The 23332-nt window shown below is 52.2% G+C and overlaps 3 protein-coding genes across 9 annotated transcripts in view; 2 read left to right on the top strand and 1 right to left on the bottom strand.

The window, feature by feature from the left end:
- Window positions 1-4: 4 nt before the first annotated feature.
- Window positions 5-5193, top strand: C11H8orf58 (chromosome 11 C8orf58 homolog). Of its 4 annotated transcripts, none has more exons than XM_058550539.1 (7): window positions 5-518; window positions 1907-2418; window positions 2750-2890; window positions 3035-3146; window positions 3275-3387; window positions 3630-3712; window positions 4247-5193. In XM_058550539.1, exons 1-7 carry the CDS (start codon window positions 470-472, stop codon window positions 4356-4358), a joined length of 1122 nt encoding a protein of 373 aa, XP_058406522.1. In that variant the 5' UTR covers window positions 5-469; the 3' UTR covers window positions 4359-5193. The 4 variants fall into 4 exon arrangements, with proteins under 4 accessions (XP_058406522.1, XP_058406520.1, XP_058406519.1 ...); XM_058550537.1 differs by having other exon boundaries at window positions 6-518; window positions 3606-3712; XM_058550536.1 differs by lacking the exon at window positions 5-518 and having other exon boundaries at window positions 1427-2418.
- An 824-nt stretch (window positions 5194-6017) lies between these two features.
- CCAR2 (cell cycle and apoptosis regulator 2) lies at window positions 6018-21638 on the top strand. 3 transcript variants are annotated; one of them, XM_058550535.1, is made up of 21 exons: window positions 6018-6114; window positions 6923-7017; window positions 7293-7384; window positions 7809-7900; window positions 8108-8222; window positions 8394-8523; window positions 8708-8804; window positions 12451-12570; window positions 15367-15589; window positions 15681-15794; window positions 16135-16298; window positions 16768-16939; window positions 17027-17257; window positions 17365-17586; window positions 18180-18324; window positions 18468-18547; window positions 18994-19140; window positions 19326-19437; window positions 19535-19720; window positions 19873-20078; window positions 20805-21638. In XM_058550535.1, exons 2-21 carry the CDS (start codon window positions 6960-6962, stop codon window positions 20847-20849), a joined length of 2751 nt encoding a protein of 916 aa, XP_058406518.1. In that variant the 5' UTR covers window positions 6018-6114; window positions 6923-6959; the 3' UTR covers window positions 20850-21638. The 3 variants fall into 3 exon arrangements, with proteins under 3 accessions (XP_058406518.1, XP_058406516.1, XP_058406517.1); XM_058550533.1 differs by having other exon boundaries at window positions 18465-18547; XM_058550534.1 differs by lacking the exon at window positions 6018-6114 and adding an exon at window positions 6476-6632 and having other exon boundaries at window positions 18465-18547.
- BIN3 (bridging integrator 3) overlaps window positions 21563-23332 on the bottom strand; it is a 46128-nt gene continuing 44358 nt past the window's right edge. For both annotated transcript variants that reach the window (XM_058550542.1, XM_058550541.1), the window contains exon 9: window positions 21563-22818. In XM_058550542.1, coding sequence (XP_058406525.1) covers window positions 22672-22818 — 147 coding nt within the window. In that variant the 3' untranslated portion in view covers window positions 21563-22671. The remainder of the gene's footprint in view (window positions 22819-23332) is intronic.

Genomic DNA, 23332 nt, shown 5'->3' with positions numbered 1-23332 from the left:
CGCGCTCCCGTCCAGTCCCCGCGCCCCGCGCGCGGCTCGTTACGGCGGCAGGAAGACAGACCGGCGAGTGAACCGGGGGGCGGCGTGACCCCGCGCCTCCACCCGCAGGGCGTCCCCAGGCGGGGTCTGCGCTGGCTGGCCGGGGGCGGGAGCAGACGCTGTCCCGGGCACGAAGGACAGCGGATGGGGGCCTTCGTCCCCGTCCTGCCAGCACTGGGGGCCGCCCAGCACCCCTCTTGCGGCCCTTCCTGGCGCGCCAGCCCCCAGCCCCTGCCCGCGCCCACACCTGCGTACCCCCCCGCCCCGCCCCTTCCCCTCCCCCTCCCCAACCCTGGATGTGTCTGGGGGCCGCGCCCACCGGGGGCCGGACGCACCAGCTGAGCCGCCGGCGCGACTGCTCGGTCCGGATCGCTCGCTCCCGCTGCCACAGCAGCGGCTGGGGCGCCGCGTCGGGGCCGGGAGCGGGGCCATGCTGGGCCGGCGGCGCGTCTTCGCTGTGGAGCCGCTCGGCGGCCGGGGTGAGTTGCCCACCCCCAGGCCGGCTGGGGTCTCCGGCCCTGGAGCCGACCCCGGCGCCCGGGCCCGTGTCTGCGCTCCCCGTCACACCTGGCACACCCGCCCGAGGCGCCCTCCTCGCCGCCTCCCTTAGGAGGGCCGAGTGATTGCGCCTTGCACGTTGGAGACCCTTTGGTTTTTGGCGTTAAACCAGCCACCACCTCCATCCCACTTTTTCCGGGCCCACCTCCCTCTAATTGTCGATCTGGATCCCTCTCCGCCCGGCCCTCTGCCCCAGCTGGTAGTCCGGGAAAGCCCCTTCCACGGCGGCGGACCCGTTTCCGAAGGAGCCGTGCAGGGCGACTTCCTGGCCGACTTCCTTGCCCAGAGGGGCCTGGTTTGCATCCAGCTCTCCCTCGTGGCCGGCTGTGGGACGGCTGAGGCCTCCATCCTCTCCAGCCTCAGTTTCTGCATCAGTACAATTGCGGCACCCCGATCGTAGGGGGCCTGGCACAGAGGCGACAGTGAATGAGTGATAGCTGCTTCTCCTACCCCCTAGTTCCCTTGCTTCCGTTTAAGTTTTTTCTTTTCAACTCTCCACAAGATCTTCCTTGTTTCGCACTTAAAAGAACAAAACCTCCAAATGGTTATGGCTGTTGTTATCTGTATTACCCTCCCTCAGGAGCTCCAGAGAGACTTCATCTTGCATCCTGATGGCAGTTGGGACCCCAGGCTTCCTTCTTTGTTTTTTTTTTTAATTTTATTTATTTTTTTCCACCAAAGCCCCAGCATATAGTTGTACATCATAGCTGCACATCCTTCTAGTTGCTGTATGTGGGACGCGGCCTCAGCATGGCCAGAGAAGCGGTGCATTGGTGGGCGCCAGGGATCGGAACCCCGGCTGCCAGCAGCGAAGCGCGCGCACTTAACTGCCAAGCCACGGGGCCGGCCCAAGGCTTCCTTCTTTGTGCCCTTCCCCTTCTCCCTGAGAGGGGGCACAGTCACACTCCCTCTTGGGGAGCAGTTGAAGAGGCTGCAGCTTCCCACCTATTACTTGGAGGTCTTAGGCCAACCCCAGGGGTGAGAGTACCAGGGCTCCCCGGAAGAAAGCACTTACGCCCTCAAAGGAAGCTAGGCCATCCAAGGAGCTGATGAATGTGAGCTGCAACGCTTTGCTTACCACACAGCCCATGTCATGGGTTTGTGATCGCTAACAATGACTGTTGTAAAGGGAAGCCCATCCTAATGTGTCCGCCAGGGTTGGAGAGAGATCTGGGTGGGGCTGTGCCTGTCCAGTCTCCTCCCTTCACCTCTGGCCCAGACACTCCTCCCTGGGGAATGCTGCCAGCTGCCAGGAATGCTGGGGGCGTGGAGGGCAGCCTGCCCAGCCTTATACTGACTCTCTTTGCAGATGGGGCTGGTGAGGACCAGGCACAAGGTTGTGTAGTGGCCAGAGTCACCAGCACCTACAGACGGATCCCAGATGCTGCTCAAGGGTGCTCATCAGACTCCTGGAAGGGGGGTGGAGAGCTGAGAAGTCTCGGGAGGCAGATACCGCTTCTCAACCTGGCCTCCTGGGACTCAGGAGTGGAGATGGTGGTTGGGGACAGCCCCCTGGCCACCTCACCGGGCCTTTCTCAGGACTCTCTGGACTTTGAGCCCATGGGGAGCCCTGAGCCCCTGGCCCTTGCTGCCATGACACCTCCTGCCCACCTAGGCCAGCTCTTGGCCAGCCATAAGCTGGAGCAGGTCCTGGAGCAGTCCCGCCAGCTCCCGACTTCCCTTGCCAGCTTGTCACAACACCACCGCTCCCCGAAGCCACCAAGCAAGCCTGAGTGTGAAATGCTCCTTTTTGGAGCAGAAGATCAGGAGGCCACCAAGCCAGGAGCTGACCCAGGGTCAGGCCCGGAGGAAGCAGAGGTGGTGAGTGCCAGCTCTCAGGCTGGGTGAGGAGTGGATGGAGGTGGCCCTTTTCCTCGGGGGCTGGCGGGGGCCTCCCCACTTGTTCTCCCTGGAGCTCTCTCTGGGTGAGGTGTTCCTTGCCCCTAATTGACGGGTTGTGTCACAGCTTCTTGCCTCACCCCACTTCCAGCTGTGTGGAGGTGGCAGGGACAGGGCCTGCCTGGCTGGGCATTGGGAGGCCAGCTGGGTGTGTGTTCCTACTCTCTTTGCCCATTCTGCCCCATCTGCTGGCCGCCTACGGTGGGTGTCTGGTTGAGTTCCGAAGTCTCCTCTACCTCACTGTGTCCCACAGGTGGGGAGCTTGGGGCCTGGAGCCTGGGCCTGCTGCCCAGGGCAGGGGCTTTGCTACCTGGAACACCTGTGCCAGGTGCTGGAGCAGATGGCCAGGCTCCAGCAGCTCCACCTGCAGCTGCAGACCCAGAGGCCCCTTGGGGTGAGTGAGCTGTAGGGTGAGTGGGCGGGGGCGATCCAGTGAGTGGGGGAGGCTGAAGAGGAGTGGGACTCCTGAACCAGGGCTCCCTTCAGCCCAGCCTCAGCCCTCTGGTCAGACCCGGAGTGCCCGTCTGTCCATGCACAGGATCCTGAAGAGGAGGAAGGGCTGGCCCTGGCCTCTTTACCTCCACCTTCTCGTGCCCCAGGCAGTGACGCACACAGGTCATGGGAGCTGCTCAGCCAGACACAGGAGACAGGTGAGGGGCATTTGTGTCTCCCTCTGTGTCCTGCCTGCCGAGGACTCCCCAGGCAGACCCCCTGAGCTCTGGGCTTCATGGGTGGCTTCCTGTTCCAGGCCCTGGGTAACCTGATTCTCTTTCTGAAGGGGCAAAAGCAGCTTCCCCCCTAAAGGCAGGCGTGCCCAGCGTCAAGCCTCCCAGGCTGTCAGAGGCCCCAGCAGAGCCAGCTCACGTCTTTCCATCCTCCCAGGGACACAAGGTAGGTGATGGATATGTGTGGGGGCGGGTGATAGGATGGGGTGGGGGTGGCGGTTGGGATGCGTAGATACCCCGAAGCCCAGAAACTCTGAGAAAATGACAGGATTCCTGATGGGAGCAGGTGATTTGTCCCAGCTGTGGTGACAGCTGTCTCTGGGGGCTTGGTTGGGGGTATGTGTGGGGAGGGCCTTTGTGGTGACCCCCTCACCCTCTGCTCAGCGGGATCTCTCCCACTGGAACAAGGTCAAGGTCCTGCTCAACCGGATCCGCTGGAGGAGCCCTCGACACCCTGAGCCCCCTGCCCCTCCTGCTGGCCCTGCCCCCAGGTGAGTCCTGTGGCCCAGCCCGGGTTAGGGCAGAGGGAGGAGCCTGATGGGCCAGGATGCAGAGATTGGACTGCCAGTTGTTGTCTTTGTCCCTGTGAAGTTTGAGAGACATAGTCTTGGAGAGGGTGCTGGAAGAAACAGAAAGTAGTTAAAGCGCCCCATCTACAGATGAGGAGGCTGGCGTCTGGGCTGGGAAGGGAAGCTGTTTTCCCGAGGCCGCACGGTGAATCAGTGGCAGAGCCAGGACCAGAATATGAGAAATCTCCTCACGCCAGCCCAGCAAGCCCTGACCCCTCACAGCGGAAACTTCAGCTACCTCCCCAGGTTCGCTGGGAAAGCAAGATAGGGGCACAGACAAAGGACTCCACCGTGGCTGATGAGGGGTTACACTGATTACTTCTCCAGGGGGAAGAAGCACCATGTCAGTTAATATCCCCAGGCTCCCACAGCAGATGAGCAATGCTCCATCAACTCTGGGGCCACTGCTACCTTTGTTTCCTCCTCCTAGCTTGATGCCTCCTTTCCATTCCACAGGATTGAGTCAAGAGACCTCCCTGAAAGGCCTCCGTACCACCCCCTCCGGAAGACCTTTACGCCATCATTAGTGGTTAAGAAGCAACGAGCAAAAAATCTTTCTGTGTGCTGAGACCTCCTGGTGCAGGGACGTGACCCTGGGTGGAGGAGTGCCCTCTGCCCTATTGCTGCTTCTGGACACTGGCGGGAAAAGCTGCTGATGCTTGCCCTTCTCTCTGAGGCAAGGGCTGAGACTTTCTGCCCTGAGCTGCTTGGCAGAGGATCCCTGGTTTCCTGAGGGCCCCAGCGTGCAGCAGCTCCCGGGCTCCTCCCTGGTTGCCAGAAATCCCTGGGCTTAGACAATGTGAACCAACTTACTGATCAGGCGTCCATGGAGTGTGTTTGGCATGGTGACCTGTCGGGGCCCACATGTTGCAGATGTGTATTTGTGCAAAAGGATGTCTCTCTCTCTCTGAGACCATCAGCGCTGTGACCTGGCTGGATCCAGTCATCTCTCCTGAATCATTCACTCAAAAGGTTGGCCTTCTGGGGGAGGTCACTGCAGAAGGGTAAAACCTTCCTTCCTCAGTGGGCAGTTACTGCTCTGGAGGCCTGCTCTCCTCCACATCCCTGCATGGGCAGCCCCAGGACAGAGAAGGGCGCTATCTTGTCTGCCTTGGCGTTGAGTCTTGCCCATGGAGACTGCACCAGGAGCGGAAGGGTCAAGCACAATGTGGGGAACAGCAGAGTAACCGTCAAGGTCTGTTCTCAGCTGCTCTGCTCCATACTAGCCTTTACACGGCAGAGCGGAAGCCAGAGGTCCATACCAGCTTTGAGACCCTGACAAAGTCCCTTGACTTTTCTGAGTCATAGCTTCCCACCTAATCTCCCAAATGGTGTATTGATGCCTGCCCTACCTACCTCACAGGCTTATGAGGATAAAGTGAGATTAAACTGTCTCAAGGTGCTTTGCGTATGTTAAATGAATACGAAAGGGGAGGGTATGGGTGTTGAAGGGAGACTAGCTGGAGGGATGATGGGAAGCTCAGAGGATAAGAGGGGACTGGGATTGCCAATCAGGACTAAAATGGCCAGTTATTAGCAGCAAAATTTTGAGCAGGCCATTTCACTGAGGTCAGGCCATTTCACTGAGGTCTGAGGTTTCATATCTTAAGAATTAGGGCACTAACTCCTGACCTGCTTACCCCACAGGGTTGTTGTGAGGACTCAAGGAAATGTCTACCTGAATATTGTGGTGGTTTATCTTACCATAGCCTGTAGGCTCCTGGCTCTTTGTTAATTGAGGGAGGGGAGAAGGTCAGTCTCCTGCGGGTCCTCGCAGCAGGGGAGGTGTGTGTTCAGATGCTGTCAGTGGAAGGGCAGGGCTAGGATGAAGTCATTGGCTTGAGTCGGACACAAGAATGTCTCCTGGAAATGGCCACTGTTCAGGCATTCTCCTCCTCCAGTCAGGAGGGGCTGGTTCTCTTGCTGCTGCAGTCTTGCGGTCTGCCAGGATGAGGCAAGCGGGGGGTGGTGGGTGCTCCCTTATGTTTGGGGGTCCAGCTCCAGCTGTCTTTGGACAAGGAACCAATTCTCTGAAGCCTGTTTTCCTAATGGTACACTTAAGCGAGGACACCATCGAGACGCGGCTTCCTAACGCGCGTCCGATCGGGGAAGGCGCACTTCCGTTCCCCAGTCGGAGGGGGATGGCCGGCCGGCGTGGGGGAAGGGAGAGGTCGGTGGAGAGGAGGGAGGGACCATATCCGGGAGGGTGGCAGCTTCCGACCAGTGGTCGCGCTTCCGGAGAGGCGCTTCCGGTGGCGGCGGCAGCGGCGGCTGTGGTGGTTCCGGGTGTCTTTGTCCCCCGGTGTCGCGGCCCTGGCCCGCAGGTGGGTTGGGGGACCCCCCTTGGCCCGCCTGCCCTTTCGCCCCTCCCCCGGCCGAGGGGCTGCGAGGGCCGGGCGGTGAAGATGCACGGGGCGCGGAAGGGGCCGAGCGCCCCTCGGTCTGCAGGGCCCGTCTCCCTGGCAACGGCCTGGGCCCTGGGGGCGGGCGAGAGGAGGGGAGCCCGCGCCGGCGGCGCCCGCAGTGGCCCCCGCGGCCCGGCCCGGCACCGGCGGCGCCCGCGGCTGCCGAGGCGGGAGCGGAGGCCGGGGCGCGGGCGGGGGCGCGCAGCGGGCTGGCGTTCGGCTGCCTGCCCGCCGCCCGTCCGGGCAGGGCGGCCGGGCCTCCGCGGAGAGGGCGCACACCGTCGCCTCTCCGGCGCCAGCCCCCTCCATTTTTCCGGCCTGGCGTGGAGCGTTTGGCGGATGTCTTTGAATGAATGAATGTCACCGGGTCTCTCCCCCGCCACCCGGGGGTGGCGTGGCGTGGTGAGAGGAGCGCTCAGTTGTCGGGAGACCTGGGTGTGAGTCCCAGTTTTGTGCCTAACTGCTTGTGTGGCCTCGGGCAAGTCTCGGGATCTCTCCGAGCTTCAGTTTCCTTTTCTTTAAAATGGCTTGACGGTGTCGCCCACCGCTGGGTTCTTGTGAAGGCAAAGTGGAACAATGTAATTTCCTCGTTTCCTACTTCGTCCGTCTCCTCCATTCATTCTCGGTACCCACCTCCCCACTTTCCTTAAGATTATTGGTTCCTTTTTTGGGGGTAGATGGAAATTTTACCTGTGAGGTTGTTAACTTATTTCTTTTCTGATTAAAGGTTTTTTCCAAGACTCTGAAAGAGGACAGCATTCCCAATGTCCCAGTTTAAGCGCCAGCGGATCAACCCGCTTCCGGGGGGACGCAACTTCTCAGGTGAGCAGGTTTATCCCCACCTGGCCTCATACTGGGAAGTGTGTGCTTTGGAGTTAGTCTTTAAAAATGTGTCTTTTGGGGTTTCCCTGGTGGAGTGCAATTTGCTGCTGGTGTTTCTTAGGAACCTGGGAGATGACCACAGTGGTTGCCAGTGAAACCCTGTGCAGGAGTTGCTTGGAGCCACTTTGTCCTTTGGGTTTACCATATCCTCTAGCTGACTCTAGTGCTTAAGATAGTAGGTGCAGTTCCTGGAGATTGCTTCTCTGTCCCCATAGGCACAGCGTCAACATCTCTTCTGGGTCCTCCTCCTGGTTTGCTCACTCCTCCTGTGGCCACAGACCTGTCCCAAAATGCCAGGCACCTTCAGGTAGGTTGGACATTCTTTCTAGTGAGTTTCAGCACTTGTGACTACCCCAGCATGCATGGGTGCTTTTGTTCTTACATCACAGTGTTCATCATTCCTGACACTCCTGTCCTGGGCCAGTACGGAGCTGACTAGACGCCTCTGCCTGGGGAGTCCTAAGTTCTGGCTCTAGGGAAATCTTTAGGGTATTTCTTGGAATTAAAGAAGAACTGGAAACCCTAGAAGAAGCTTGTGACCCAAAAATCAGCACAGTTCCCCTCTCCCCAAAGATTGATTATGTCCACTATACACATATGCTTCCTTCCATGTGAATCTCTATGCAATACTCTGATTGAGCTGGGGGGTGGGGTGCAGAAAGATGAGATGCTAATGGCAGGGTGTGGACAAATGCTCTCTATTACTTCTAAGCTGGGCTCTTCTCTTATAGGGTGGGGAGAAGCAGCGGGTCTTCACTGGCATTGTTACCAGCTTACACGATTACTTTGGGGTGGTGGATGAAGAGGTCTTTTTTCAGCTAAGGTAGGCCTGAGCTGGTCTCCTTCGGGAAATAAATGCTTGTTGGATTCAGTTCTGTCACCATGCTGGTGGGGCCCCTCTGAAGCCATTGCTTTGCTGTTTTTATGCAAGGTATGAGAAATCTTAATGGGAAGAATCTCACAGGGGCAGTCAGGGTGGCTTGGCCAGGGTCTGTCTCCTGACTGGGCCTCCTGGCTTGTGTGCTGGCAGTGTGGTGAAGGGCCGGCTGCCCCAGCTGGGTGAGAAGGTGCTGGTGAAGGCTGCATACAACCCAGGCCAGGCAGTGCCCTGGAATGCCGTGAAGGTGCAAACACTCTCCAACCAGGTATTCATCTCTTCTTAGCATGTGCATTGGAAAGGGGAGGGAGGGAAGCCCCTGTGCCCTGAAAGCTGTGCAAGAACTGTACTTTTGTCGAGAGGGTGGGGCAGCATCTTTCCAAGGTAGTGAGCATGTCAACCGTGGGATGCCCTAAATTTCCTGGTTACTGTCCTGCAGCCCCTACTGAAGTCCCCAGCACCTCCCCTTCTACATGTGGCAGCCCTGGGCCAGAAGCAAGGCATTCTGGGGGCTCAGCCCCAGTTGATCTTCCAGCCTCACCGGATTCCCCCGCTCTTTCCTCAGAAGCGTGAGTACCAGTGGCATGGATGTTGGGTTGTGGCTTTATGGGGTACTCTGGATGAACAGATTTGCAACCATCAGGTTGCTGCTCTCAGAACAGAAGTGGGTACTTCTGTGCACTGGAAGAAATGGACAGGGAAGTTGGACAGATATTTAGGGTTTGTGAGTCACCAGCCATCTCCTCTCTGCAGCTCTGAGTCTCTTCCAGACTTCCCACACTCTTCATCTGAGCCACCTGAACAGATTTCCTGCTCGGGGTCCTCATGGACGATTGGACCAGGGCCGGAGGTAAGAGGATGATCAAGCAGGAAAGATGTTTTATTTTATTTATTTGCCTCCAGGAGCAATGTCCCTTTCTTTGCCACCTGTTGACACTAATATTCTCTTTCTACAGCTAAATCCTAGTTCCTTTATCCTGAAATAGGCAGACACATTGAGATGGATGGATGTACAAATATTGGAACTTTATAAACTGGTTCAGCAAGCAGGGATTTGATGTAGTTCATCTTTCAAAATATCATATTGAATTTTTTTTAATATATAATTTTCCTTTTTCTTTCTAGTCCCTAAGATTGAGATGCCGAGAATCATAACTATTAAGAAAATAGTAATTGTCCAAAAAAAGTAACTTTGCAGTGTATGTTTTAATTCCTAGTATAAAACAGGTTTCTTTATATCAGTACACATTAGTGTGGTGTCAGAATGTGTATGTGCCTTGGCTGTGCAGGCAGCTTCTTAGCCCTGTGCGGGCAGGCATGGTGAATTTGGCCACTGGGGCATCACAGGCCATCCTATATCATCTGAGTGTCAGGGCCTGCTGGGAGCATGCTGCCTGTTCTCTCTGGCTCACGTGTTCCTTATCCTGCCTTACTCTCTCCCTGAAGGTTTTTGTTTATATCCCTAGAAGTTAAGCTCTAGACTAGTTTGCTTAAGACTTATTCTAGTTCTGTCAGTCTTCGTTTTAACTTTTTATTATGGAAAATTTCAAGTACAAGCAAAGTAAACAAAAGGATGCTGAACTCTCATATACCCATCACCCAGCTTCAACAAATACCAACATCTGCCATTGTTTTTCATCTATCCTTTCATCTACTCCCTGTCATACTTGATTTTTTTTAAAGTAAAAAAAATTTTTTGAGGTAAAATTTATGTAGGTTGAAATGCACAAATCTTAACTGGGAATTTTGACAGATGGAAAGTCCCATATAACCCTGACTCCTGTTAAGATATAGAACATTTCCATCACTCCAGAAAGTTCTCTCATGTTCTAGTTGTCTTTTGAAATAACTATACTGATAAGGAAACAGCCCCCTATCCCAGAGACCAGTAGATTATTACGTGGTCAGGGCTGAGAATGCAGTCTAATTTGATCACTTAGAAGGGGTATTTAGTAACTCAGAGAGACAGTTCAGGCAAAGTGATGTAGCCAGTCTTTGTGCTGAAACTAGTGTTTGTTCCCGTGAGATAGGTCATTGTGAATTCCAACCAGGGGACGCTTTGGTTGTCTAGATTGTTTTCCACAGTGTCTCCACTACTTGAAACACTTTGTCCCATTCTCAATTCTCTGGTATACATTTGGCATACACCCACACCTCTTGTCCTGTGCATCTTCCTGGTCTTCAGTTTCCAAGGACTCTCTACCTTTCACATTCTGAGTTTATTGAAGCTTTCATTACAAAAATCACAGTAAGTGCCCTCAGGGATAATGGCACCTGGGTAGAAATCAGTGGCTGCTATTGGCTTTCTGCTTTAGGTTCAAATCCAGGCTTTCTGTGTAGTCAGTTGCTTTTGATTGCCCTGGACATGCCAAGCCCTATGTTATGTTACTTTGGTCATAATGCTTCAGGGTCATGGCTTCCAGAGAAAGGAGACGTTACTTTTGGGAGGGAGATATTACCATTAGGCAGTAGAGAGAATTTGCAGAGTAGGAAAGGGGGCAGTAGGAATTAGATCACTCTGGGAAAACAACAGTTTATAGAGGAGTCAGCCACACTAGCATTTTGGCTGGAAGCCAAGTTTTATTTTGAATTTCAGGCTTTGGGATGCAGGAAGCAATATTTCCACTGGACTGCTAACCCTCAACTACTGAGGTTTTAGACAGGTATATCCAGCTGGGTGTATCATCTCAGTATCCTGCTGAGGTTACCGAGGTGTCTTCCGCTGGTACTGCCGTATAACCTATTCCTGACGATTCACAATACGGACAGAAAACTGGCGTTGAATTCACAAGATTCAGTGGAACATCCAGTTTAACTAGAAGTTGACAGCATTTACTGAAGAGTTCACTTCAGTCATGGGCAAGCTGAAGAGAGTTGTCAAAATATGACTTTGGAGTGGTTCTTCTGTGAGAAACATGGAAGCGCTGACATCCCATAAAGGCAAGAGTAGAAGGCAGCTATTGGATGGAGATGCCTGGGGACATTACCCAGGCAGATATAAGAGAAAAGAAGAAAAACTTTGTGTTAAATATAATCAACTTAGTTACTTAGGGCTATAATGACTAGGAACACTACCCAGGCAGGTCTAAAGGGAAAGAACAGAGACCTTCTGGTAAATATCAACTCAGTTACCTCACATGAAAGGATTGACAGTGGATATTATTTCTCTCATGAGACATAGGGGGTTTTCCCCACATCAGCCTGGCATTTTATAATGGTTTAAAGGTTTTTTTCTCTTCTATTTTTATTGAACCCATAACAGATTGATACTATAATAAGTGATTTATTACAAAAATGTATAAAGTAGTACATGCTATTATATAAAGTTAAAATTTAAGCTGTAAAAATGTATCATTCCCTCTTTCCCTTTAAAGGTAACCATTAAAGACCCTTAGAAAATAATTTTGAAAAGAAAGATTATTGCCACTTTTTTCCTGTGTTCTTTTCTAGTCTTTGTATATGTGCATACTTTTTATAGTTTTATTCTTAGAGTTCAAATTATTTTATACATTCTTATTAAACATTTTTTCCATATTGCAATGTAATCCTGATTGTTTTAATGGCTGTATGATGATTGTATTTATTTACTATAAAAATTCGGGTATTGCTGGATATGAATGTTGTTTTCTTACTCTCAGCTTGAATTTTTTTCTATTATATATAATCTTTTTTTTTAAATAATTTTTATTTATTTATTTTTTTCCCCCAAAGCCCCAGTAGATAGTTGTATGTCATAGCTGTACATCCTTCTAGTTGCTGTATGTAGGACGCAGCCTCAGCATGGCCGGAGAAGCGGTGCGTCGGTGCGCGCCCGGGATCCTAACCCGGGCCGCCAGCAGCAGAGCGCGCACACTTAACTGCTAAGCCACAGGGCCGGCCCTATTATATATAATCTTTTTTCTTCTTTTTGAATTAACTTCCTTGGGATAAATTTTTAAGAGTGGAATTATTGGATCAAAGGGTTTGAGTATTTTTATGACTTTCATGTGTACTCCTAGAGGTTTGTTACCAGAACTGTCTCTTTTAATAAAACTTAATTTATAGAACCTTTAGTATGGTACTATATATGTCTTTTGTTTAAAAAAATGAGTTAAATTATTTTTCTCATTTCAAAAAATTACGTGGTAACTGTAATTTATAAAGTTCATAAAAATACAAAAAAGTTATTCATAAGCTTTATCAGTCAGAGGCATCTGCTATTAATATTTTTTTTCTTTTCAGCTTTTAAAGTTTTGCACAATTGAGGCACTGCTGTATATATAGTGTTGCATATTATTCTTTTTGTTTGACACGAGTGGTTTTCTATCTTATTAAAAGCATTTAAATATCCATTTTAATATTTTTATAGCTGTCTGTTATGTGGCTGATAGCGTGGCTTCTTTATCCATTTCTTTAATGTTGGGGATTCAGATTGTTTCCAGTTCTTTTTAGGCCAGTATGTATTGAATCTGTATGTAAGTGTGGTTTCTTCCTTCTGGTGATTGATCAACCTCTAGCGATGACTATGACTCCAAGAAACGCAAACAGCGGGCTGCTGGAGAGCCTTGGGGTGCTAAGAAACCAAGGCATGACCTGCCTCCTTACCGGGTCCATCTCACTCCCTACACTGTGGACAGGTGAGTGGCAAGACTGGGGTGGGAGGTGAGACTTGCAGCTGGTAACAGTTTCTTGTGTAAATGAGATATAGTCTATGTGAGAGAGAGAGAGAGAGAGGGTGTGTGTGTGTGTGTGTGTGTGTGTGTGTGTGTGTGTGTGTGTGTGTTCATGTGTTCTTACAACCTTTTTGTTCGTTTTGTTTTTGTTTTTTGCAGGGCAAGATTTGCCCTGAGGTAACATCTGTTGCCAATCTTCCTTTCTTTTTTTTTTTCCCCTCCCCAAAACCCCAGTACATAGGTGTATATTCTAGTTGTAAGTCCTTCTAGTTCTTCTGTGTGAGCCACCACCACAGCATGGCAGCAGACAGGTGGTGTGGTTCTGCAACTGGGAAATGAATCTGGGCCACCGAAGTGGTGAGCGTGGAACTTTAACCACCAGGCCATCAGGGCTGGCTTCATTTTTTTTTTTTTTTTTTTTTTTTTTTGTGAGGAGATCAGCCCTGAGCTAACATCCGCCAATCCTCCTCTTTTTTTGCTGAGGAAGACGGCCCTGGGCTAACATCGGTGCCTATCTTCCTCCACTTTATATGGGACGCCGCCACAGCATGGCTTACCAAGCAGTGCGTCGGTGCGCGCCCGGGATCCGAACCAGCGAACCCCGGGCCGCCGCAGCGGAGCGCGCGCACTTAACCGCTTGCGCCACCGGGCCAGCCCCTCATTTTTGTTTTTTAATGTGACAGATTTTTTATTTCAAAATCTCGAATTTTGACCAGCATAGCATCGCTGACATGGGTGCCTTGATAAAACTTGATGATTTGATCATCAGAAATTATGATGCCAGGCTGTAATTAAGGCAAACCAGTCAAAATCCAGGTACCCAATAGCAGTTATAATTCAGGTAGAAACTACAGATCCTAGGAACCCTGGGACTGGTTTTCCAGGGAACCTCTGTATTATTATGATTATGATTATATTATTTTGTGTGAGGAAGGCTAGCCGTTGCCTCACACAAAATAACATCCATTGCCAATCCTCCTCTTTTTTGCTGAGGAAGATTGGCCCTGGGCCAACATCCGTGCCCATCTTCCTCTACTTTATATGGGACACCGCCACAGCATGGCTTGACAAGCAGTGCATTGGTCTGTGCCTGGGATCCGAACCTGCGAATCCCGGGCTACTGAAGCGGAGCCGTGACCTTAACAGCATAACCGCTATGCCACTGGGCCGGCTCTGTATTTTTTAAGCGTTCCAGCACGTATGAGGACACTGGCCTGCATGCTTAATTCTAACTCGTAGAAACTGATTGACTGAGAGGTAGATGAGCGATTCTAGGTTCCATCTAGCAGTGGAGAGGTAGGGCTCCAGCTGATGTGTTAGAGATAGGCCCCAGAAGAAAAGTCCACTTAAGCGCGAGCTGAGGTGCAGGGGCAGCCTCCTGGCACCTCCTCATTGACATGGAAGGGAAAGAGGGCTGCCACTGCTCTTCCCCATGTCACTGGTTCCTCTCCCTGGGCCCAGGCAGAGCCTCTCTTGTTCAGTCGTGACCTGCTTGTGTCCTAAGGTTAATCTCCTCACAAGACAGTGCTCCCCACAGCATGTAGAGGGGTGGATGTAGAGCCTCCTCACATCACGTCAGAACAGGACTGCTAACACCAAGCCACACACACAACTGCATTTTTTTTTTTTTGCTGAGGAAGATTCACCCTGAGTTAACATCTGTTGCTAATCTTTCTCTTTTTTTGGTTGAGGAAGATTAGCCCTGAGCTAACATCTGTGCCAGTCTTCCTCTATCTTGTATGTGGATCGCTGCCACAGCAAGGCTGACGAGTGGTGTAGGTCTGTGCCCAGGATCCGAATCTATGAACCTGGGCTGCTGTAGCGGAGCATGCTGGACTTGACAACTATGCTGCAGGGCTGGCCCCTACAACTGTGTTTTTTAAAAACACAAATGGAAGCCTGTTGTACGTTCTGTTTGGTACTTGGCTTTTCTACTTAATATATCTTAGGATTTATTCCATATTAATGTTTATTAGATTGAACTCATTCTTTTAAGCAACTACACAGTATTCCACAGAATGGATGGACTATAATTTATTTAACTGGTTCTTTACTTTCAGTCTTTAATTATCCTAAATATTGTAACAGACATCCTTCTACATACATCTCTGTGGACAGGTGCAAGCATTTTATTGACATCAATTCCTAGAAATGGAGTAGCTGGCTCAAAAGGTTGGATTTTAAACTTTGACAGATATTGCTGTTTCTCTCAAAGAGAGTGTATCAGTTTACATTCTCACCAACTGGGCAAGAAGTACTTGTTTCCCCTGCCTTTGCCAACACTGTATGATCAACCTTTTTGATCTTTGTCAGTCTGATAGATGAAAAATGATATTCTGATTTGCCTTTCTTTAATTTTAAGTGAGACTGAGCATATTTTCATGGGCTTTTAAGTCTCATTTCTTTTTCTAAGTACCTGTTGAAGTCTGTTTTCCCAGTTTTCTCTTAGACTTGTGACCTTTCTGTTAGTGATTTGTGGGTTCCTTTTCTGTTGAGACAGTGACCCTTTTCTTTGTCGTGTATTGCAAATGTTTTCCTTTTTTTTCTTCCCCAGTTTGGCTTTATTTTGCCTTTAGAGCTTGTAACATTGTAGTGGTCAAATCTGAACAGTCTTTTCCTTTTCAGAGGTATCTTACTTAGAAAGTTTTTCTTTCCCAGATTATAAAATAATTTTCCCCTTTTTTCCAAGTCCTTTACGGTTCCATCTTTTACATAATTTAGTCTTTGCTCAATCTAGATTCCCTTGCTGTCTTCCTGCAGCCCCACCTGTGACTTCTTAGAACTCCAGCGCCGTTACCGCAGCCTCCTGGTTCCCTCAGATTTTCTGGCCGTGCACCTGAGCTGGCTGTCAGCCTTCCCTCTGAGCCAGCCCTTTTCCCTCCATCACCCAAGCCGTATCCAGGTGTCTTCTGAGAAGGAGTCAGCTCCAGATGCTGGTGCTGGGCCACTCCCTGCAGATGGTGACCCTGCATACAGTTCCAAGGTGAGTTGGCTGGGGTCCTGCTGCTTTATCCCATTGTTAACAGGAGGCTGAAAAAGCTCTCGGGTGTCTCCATCATGCCGCTCCTACACAGGTACTGCTGCTTTCTTCCCCGGGATTGGAGGAGTTGTATCGTTGTTGCATGCTCTTTGTGGATGACATAGCTGAACCAAGGGAGACGCCAGAACATCCTTTGAAGCAGATTAAGGTAAGAGCTGGAGTCCAGGAGGCAAGATGCATTCGTTGATAACATCCAGTCCCTATCAGGTTTTCAGCAGCTCATCTCCTGTTCATGAACTCACAGAAAGAGGGAGTTTCAGAGCTGAAATACCGCTCATTTTACCAGGACAGCATGGCTTAGAGATGTTCTTACTTGTCAGAAAGAGTTACGTAGCTGGTTCATGTTCTTGGGTAGAGAACTCCCTGCTTCCCCATGTGGAGGACTCTCCACCATATCCTGCTGCTCTCAATGCTGGGGTGGCAGGCTGCATCACAGTGGGAGACACAAGTAATTGGTTTTCCATTTCTTATCCCTGATCGCTTTGCAGTTTTTGCTGGGCCGAAAAGAAGAAGAGGCAGTGCTGGTTGGGGGTGAGTGGTCTCCTTCCCTGGATGGCCTTGACCCCAAGGGCGACCCACAGGTGCTAGTCCGCACTGCCATCCGCTGTGCGCAAGCCCAGACCGGCATCGACTTAAGCGCCTGCACGAAGTGGTGAGTGGCTGCCTTGAGGTCCTGTCTGTGGCCGGCCCACTGAGTTGATGAGACTGTTCAGGAGGCCAAGCTTCTGTGCCTTTCTGACCTCGTAGCTCTCTCTGTTCCCTAGTCCCAGCTCATCCCTCCCTTCAGCCCTCACAAATGGTTGCCTTGGTCATGAGCACGACTAGGGATGTGTATGTGTGTTGAAGGCCAGCTGACCCTCCAAAGCCCGTCAGATGTGACCCACCGCCCCCCCCAGCCACATTCAGTGCTCTTTCTTATTGCCTTAGCACCTTGGATAGTAAGTGCTGACTTGTATCTCCCCAGTGACTAACCGTTTCTTGAGGACTTGGTCTATATCTTTTAATTTTGTACTTGCAAAGCTTGGCATGCAGTATGTGCACATTAAATGTTGGTTGGAAACTGAAGCACTTGCTTGCGAATTCATGGGTCAGTACTTCATTTTTCCTTTTGCTGTGAGCAGGTGGCGCTTTGCCGAGTTTCAGTACCTGCAGCCAGGACCCCCGAGGCGGCTCCAGACTGTGGTGGTGTACCTGCCGGATGTCTGGACCATCATGCCTACTTTGGAAGAGTGGGAGGCCCTGTGTCAGCAGAAAGCTGCAGAGGCAGGCCCCCCACCGCAGGAGGTGCCAGTGGTAAGGCTGAGCCTTACGAACAAGTGGAGAAAGTAGGTGCCCTGACGCCTGGACCCAGGTGGTGACAGCTCTTTGCTTTTGTCACAGGAAACAGAGCATACAGAACAGCCAGCAGATGCATCAGAGCAAGCAGCAGACACTTCTAAACAGAATGCAGAGAATCCAGAGGTCACCGCTCAGCAGGAAATGGACACTGATCTCCCAGAGGCCCCTCCACCCCCTCTGGAACCTGCTGTCATGGCGCGCCCTGGCTGTGTACACCTGTCCCTCCATGGTATTGTGGAGGACCGGAGGCCAAAAGAAAGGATCTCTTTTGAGGTAGGTAGAGGACTGGGGAGGCTGTGGGGTGGGGTGTGTGGGGTGGCAGGGCTCGGAACATTCCCTTTTTCCTGATGTTCATGGACCCCTGCTGCCTCTTCCACCAGGTGATGGTGTTGGCGGAGCTGTTTCTGGAGATGTTGCAGAGGGATTTTGGCTATAGGATTTATAAGATGCTGCTGAGCCTTCCTGAAAAGGTTGTGGCCCCACCTGAACCTGAGAAGGAGGAGGCAGCCAAGGAGGAAGAAGTAGTTAAGGAGGAGGTGGCCAAGGAGTCCAAGGATGAGGTACAGAGTGAGGGCACAGCTGCCGAGGCAGACGCCCCGCCGGTGAGTACCTCCGCCCCCTGCACGGGCACTTGGGGCTACACGTAGTAAGGCTGACCAGGACTCGAGTGCTGTGTAGTACCCGGCGCTGCCCTGGGCGCTTCAGGGTCTTCCCCCTCTCCTCTCATGCTGCATGCGCCTGTGACCCCGGGGTGTGTTCAGGCACGTGTCCATCCGGCTAGTAGGTGGGGCACCTAGGAGAAGAGCAGTGGGCCTGGAAGAGGGAAGGGAATCGTGGTTGGCACGCCGTGGCAGCACAGAAACCTCAGTTAATAAGAATGCTTTGAGCAGTAGAGGTGTTTTACCGGATGGTTAACTAGAACACTGCCTTTCCTTAACCCTTTCTAATGCCTAAGTATTGTCAAGTAAACATAATGTCTTATGGGATTGAGATTGACTCCTGAGGAAAATCCCAGGTGTTTGGAAATTTCCCTGGTCTGCTCTAAACCCCGTGTAATGAAATACCTTAAATGTGACACTGTGTACGAGGCCCTTCACACAGTGCCTGAGCATGGTTGATGCTCTCATGTTAGCCATTATTATTGTTAGTAATTACAGGGGACAACTCTCCTCATCATCTTGTCTGCGTCCCCTAGAAGGAAGATGGGCTTTTGCCCAAACCCCCATCTTCTGGGGGAGAGGAAGAGGAGAAGCCCCGGGGTGAGGCATCTGAGGACCTCTGTGAGATGGCCCTCGACCCAGAACTGCTGCTGCTGAGGGATGATGGAGAGGAGGAGTTTGGTACGTGCAGTGCGAGAGGGAAGCGTGCAGGCACCGGGTGGCAGTTCCTGGCTCTGTGGCTCTAGCGCTCCCGTTAGGACTGTGGAGCCAGTTTGGGCCCTTGTGGTCCTGGCTCCAAGCTTATCTCAGGCTTTCTGTAGCAGGAGCCAAGCTAGAGGATGCCGAGGTCCGGTCGGTTGCCTCGAACCAGTCAGAGATGGAGTTCTCTTCCCTTCAGGACATGGTGAGACCTCTTTCCTGCCCCTCTGGGCCTCAGTGACAGTGAAGCTTAGCAAGCCCTCTGACTCACTTCTGGGGGAGGGGCATGCTTTTACCAAGTGATTTCTGGCATCTTTTGATTGACAAAAGACAAAAGATGGTTCTTGGCTCATGGAATGGCACTTTCATAAGATCCAGGAGAACACTTGATTATCTCCGTCAGGGTGAGCCTGAGCGAGGTGTCTGATCTAGAAGCACGGTAGGTTACCCTGGGGGGAAGGGCTCCAAATAGGCCTTTGGTTACAGGCTCAGGGAGGGACCCCTCTGGCCCAGGGCTATGTCTTCAATTGGAAGGTGCCTGGGTGTGATGATGTCAGCTAAGCTGCTCAATTTTAAAAGGGCTACAACCTGGGTAATTTAGCCATCGAGAGAACTATTTGTAAATCCTGTTCATCCTTGTTTCTCTTGCAGCCCAAGGAGCTGGACCCCTCTGCTGTGCTCCCTTTGGACTGTCTTCTTGCTTTTGTCTTCTTTGATGCCAACTGGTGTGGCTACCTGCACCGGCGAGACTTGGAGAGGATCCTGCTTACCCTTGGGCTGCGGCTCAGTGCAGAGCAGGTGCCTTCTCTTGCATCCCCCATAGTCCTTTCTGAGGTGGCCTCACCTGACATAACATGCGTATAAACACGCATTTCACTCCTGTGTGTGATTTAGGATGCTGTGGTTCTAGGTTCTTGCATGCCACGGAAGCAAGGGTTTGCATCTTCTCATCAGTGGGTATCTTGGGTGTGTGTTTTCCATAGGCCAAACAGCTGGTCAGCAGGGTGGTGATGCAGAACATTTGCCAGTACCGGAGCCTTCAGTATAGCCGCCAGGAGGGCACGGACGGTGGGCTTCCGGAGGAGGTGCTCTTTGGTGCGTACTGGTGCTCTGCAGCCTTCCATGAAAGATGGGCAGGGCAGGCTGCTTTCTCCTTCTGAGACCCTTAAATCTTTTTCATGGCCCCTTCTAGGAAACCTGGACCTGCTACCTCCTGGGAAAAGCACAAAGCCAGGTGCTGCCCCTATGGAACACAAAGGCCTGGTATCCCACAATGGCAGCCTGATCAATGTGGGGAACCTGCTGCAACGTGCAGAGCAGCAGGACAGTGGACGGCTCTACCTAGAGAACAAGATTCACACACTGGAACTGAAGCTGGGTGAGGGGCCTGAAGCCACGGGGACCTCTCACAGAGGGCATGTGCAGACGTGTATATATGGAGAATAAGGGGGAGACCCTGCTCCTTAGGCTTCTTGCCCTATGCTTTAAGCCTTAACTTAGCAGCAGTCTTGTTGATATTTCCCCTACCAGAGGAGAGCCATAATCGCTTCTCAGCCACTGAAGTAACAAATAAGACACTGGTGGCAGAAATGCAGGAGCTGCGAACCCGGCTGGCTGAGGCTGAGGAGACTGCCCGGGCAGCTGAACGACAGAAGAGTCAGCTTCAGCGGCTGCTACAGGAGTTCCGAAGGCGCCTGACCCCCTTGCAGCTTGAGATGCAGCGAATGGTTGAGAAGGTGAGCCCCCTGGGCTGGCCCCGTGGCCTAGTGGTTAAGTGCGCACACTCCGCTACTGGTGGCCCGGGGTTCGGATCCCGGGCGCACACCGACGCACCACTTCTCCGGCCATGCTGAGGCTGCGTCCCACATACAGCAACTAGAAGGATGTGCGGCTATGACATACAACTATCTACTGGGGCTTTGGGGGAAAAATAAAATAAATAAAATTATTAAAAAAAAAAAAAAAGTGGGGGCCGGCCCGGTGGCGCAAGCGGTTAAGTGCGCGCGCTCCGCTGCGGCGGCCCGGGATTCGCTGGTTCGGATCCCGGGCGCGCACCGACGCACTGCTTGGTAAGCCATGCTGTGGCGGCGTCCCATATAAAGTGGAGGAAGATAGGCACAGATGTTAGCCCAGGGCCGTCTTCCTCAGCAAAAAGAGAGGAGGATTGGCGGATGTTAGCTCAGGGCTGATCTCCTCACAAAAAAAAAAAAAAAAAAAAAAAGTGAGCCCCTAGAAGAGAGCTGGCTGTCACATGGGGAGGCTTGGCAAGGAGGACAGCCAGCACGTCAGCTCCTTCTGCCCTGGCTCAGGTTCCCCTCGCCTTTTCCACCCACTAGGTTCTTATGGAGTCCATCAGTCAGCAGCTGGCACTCTGGACTCTCCCAGAAGGAAGTGGTTAGTAGTCCTCAGATCTTGGCCCTTCCTCCTTGAATCCTAATTCTTGTTACATCTGTTTCAAACAGGCTGACAGCTGGGTAGAGAAAGAGGAGCCAGCACCTAGCAACTGAGGGGCCTGGTGCGGGAGCTGCCATCCTGTGTGGTCAGCGATGGAGCCTGCTGAAGTTAGAGCCCTTTTCCAGAAGGAAGCTGGAGCAGGACCCGGGAGCCATAGGCAGGGGTGGCTGACCCCTGTGCTCAGCCTCTGTAGAGGAGCTCGGGCTGTCAGGGTGGGGGTCTGTCTGTGCTATGTGGGACAGATGAGTGAGGAACCCCGGTTCCACTTACAACTAAATCCAACATCTTCTGCACCCCTTGAATGTCATTTTGCCCTCTACCTTGGGATTTTTCCTGGGGCCCTTTAGTCTTGTGCTGACTTTCTCCTGTCCTCTTCCAGTTTAGAATAAGACAGGGGAGGAAAAGGCTTTTCGAGTATGTCATAAGGTCTGATGCCAATAAACTGAAGAAACAGACACGGAATTGGGCTGGGGGTAAGAGCCCCTCCTCTGGATGGCACACATCCTGCCAGGTTACAGGAGCGGGTTCTTGGGGAAGGGCCTCCCTTGGCTGTCACAGGAGTGGAGGCCGTGCTAGTGAGCGATCGGTGCCGGACTGTGGTTGCCAGTGAACACTGTGTTCCAGCCACCCCAGACTTGCTAGAAGAAACCAGCACCTCTTTCCCCTGGCTCCCTGTGTTCAGAATGTGGTATTGGCTCTGGCCCAGCCTTTCTCCCTGTTCCCCATAAGTCTTGCCTCTTTCCATAATGCGTCGTTTCAGTTTGACTTTGTATATAAAGTTGTTTTTTTTTTTTTTTTTTTTTGGCTTTTTGTTTTTTAAATAAACCAAAGTCAAAAACAAACCAAGTGTCCTCCATAGCTCTTCTCTTCCTCCTCTTCTAGGTCTGTCCATGCTCCCTCCCTTCCTCCCGGCCTTGGGCCCTGCCTCTGCTGGATCTGAGGTGTAGCCACCTCCCGAAGGCGGGGAGGGGCAGGGTGGCAAAGCAGGAAGAGCTCCTTGTGCTCTGGGCTCTGCTGCCTGCTGGTCAGGAGATGGCTGCTGTAGGGGTCCTGCCAGCTCACCAGGGGGCAGCATAAGCCTGAAAAAAAACCTGGGGTGGCTCTCCCCTCCTTTTAGTTACAGCACAATAATATGTGGAAATTTTATTTAAAACTTTACTTGAAAAAATAAAAACATTCCAAATAGGTGAGACATAAACCCACTGTTCTTGCTTTGAGGCCTGTGAATTGGTCTGTGACATTGTGTGTGATAGGATATTTACATGAGTTGAGTCCCGATTTCCTAGGGAACCTACAAGACTTGGGGCACTTCCTTGCACTTGACCTAAGGGCTGGAAGTGGGCTAAGCGGAGGCTGGAGTGAGGGGCCTGTCAGGACTGAAGGACCACAGCTCTCATATTCCCCAGGGCAGTGTCACGGACCTCTCCCAGGAAAGACAGTCTGAAGTGGAAAGGCAACAAGGGTGGGTGGACTCCCCAGGATGGGTCTTTTGGAGGTAGATGTGATCCCAACCATGCAAGCATGGCTAAGACCTCGAGTGAGATGACAAAGCCCATGCCCTTCAAAGATGAAGGCTAGGAGCTTGCTCTGGCCCTAGGCCAGGATGCACTTTGGATGGTTCTTTTGGAAATAAGAAAGCCCCTACATTGTTTACCTGTCTGCGGGCTCTTGCTGTGGGTGGGGAGATAGCAGCCTGTTCGGGGCTCTTGGTGCCAGGCTTATTCCAGAGGGCTAGTGAGGTAGAGCAGGAGCTGCTGCCATCCCCATACTTCTCCCAGGGGAGGCCCTTTTGCTGGCTGACGCCTGAGTCCAAGCTTGAAAAGGGCGAACTAGAGAGGCTGACATGACCCCAGGGCCTTCCGAGGGGGCTGGGACTCAGTCATCAGCCACAATAGAGAGGGCTCTGAGCTCGCTCAGTTTGGCCTCATTCTCCCGTTCCCGATGCTCGTCCGGGTGGCCAGGCTGGTCAAGCTGTTGGGTCAGGTCTCCGAAGATCTTATGCATTTCAGAGTAGTACACAACCTGGGGTGGGAGGCAGGAGGAGGTTGGCAGCTGCTGGGCTCCCAGGGTACCAAGCCCCCACAGCACCGCCACCCCCTGGGCACAGCAGGACCGGTGAACCAGAGAACCCGAGTCCGCTGCTGTTCTGGCAAGCAGAGCGCCGTGGGCTGAGTGAAGGGGGCTGGTTTCCACTTTCCCCTCCACCACTGCCCTGCCCCTTGGCCCATCTCCCTAAACTGCGCAGTGACCAGGGAGGATGAAGCCACTGCCCACGGTGGCACTAAGTCGAAGGGAAGCAGCAGGTTCTCGTGAGGTGGGAGGCGGAGGAGCTCCTCAAGCAGCTGAGGGGTAAGGGGTGAGGAGGAAGACACGGGGCTGGCAGCAGCAAGAGGACCCTTGGTGGGTCCTGGGGAGGCTAGGAAGTCAGGCACTGTGACTAGGGGCTTACTGCTTTATCGAAGCCAGGAGAAGCCAGAAGCTTCCATCCACAGGAGAGAGGGCATGGCATGACCCTCCCTCCCAGTCTTTATAAAGA

This window comes from Diceros bicornis, chromosome 11 (genome assembly GCF_020826845.1).
Source record: "Diceros bicornis minor isolate mBicDic1 chromosome 11, mDicBic1.mat.cur, whole genome shotgun sequence".
Taxonomy (NCBI): Eukaryota; Metazoa; Chordata; class Mammalia; order Perissodactyla; family Rhinocerotidae; genus Diceros; species Diceros bicornis.
Note: the sequence above shows the minus strand (reverse complement) of the source record. Positions and strands in the feature narration are given on the sequence as shown.

What these genes read in the sequence shown, in the direction of transcription:
- CCAR2 (XM_058550533.1), top strand. Translation starts at nt 6,960, where the DNA reads ATGTCCCAGTTTAAGCGCCAGCGGATCAACCCGCTTCCGGGGGGACGC. An exon ending in TGCAAACACTCTCCAACCAG is followed by an intron (nt 8,223 to 8,393) that starts GTATTCATCTCT and finishes ACTGTCCTGCAG; the next exon opens with CCCCTACTGAAGTCCCCAGC. An exon ending in TCTCTTCCCTTCAGGACATG is followed by an intron (nt 18,548 to 18,993) that starts GTGAGACCTCTT and finishes TTTCTCTTGCAG; the next exon opens with CCCAAGGAGCTGGACCCCTC.
- C11H8orf58 (XM_058550536.1), top strand. Translation starts at nt 1,741, where the DNA reads ATGTGTCCGCCAGGGTTGGAGAGAGATCTGGGTGGGGCTGTGCCTGTC. An exon ending in CAGCCAGACACAGGAGACAG is followed by an intron (nt 3,147 to 3,274) that starts GTGAGGGGCATT and finishes CTCTTTCTGAAG; the next exon opens with GGGCAAAAGCAGCTTCCCCC. An exon ending in CCTGCTGGCCCTGCCCCCAG is followed by an intron (nt 3,713 to 4,246) that starts GTGAGTCCTGTG and finishes TCCATTCCACAG; the next exon opens with GATTGAGTCAAGAGACCTCC.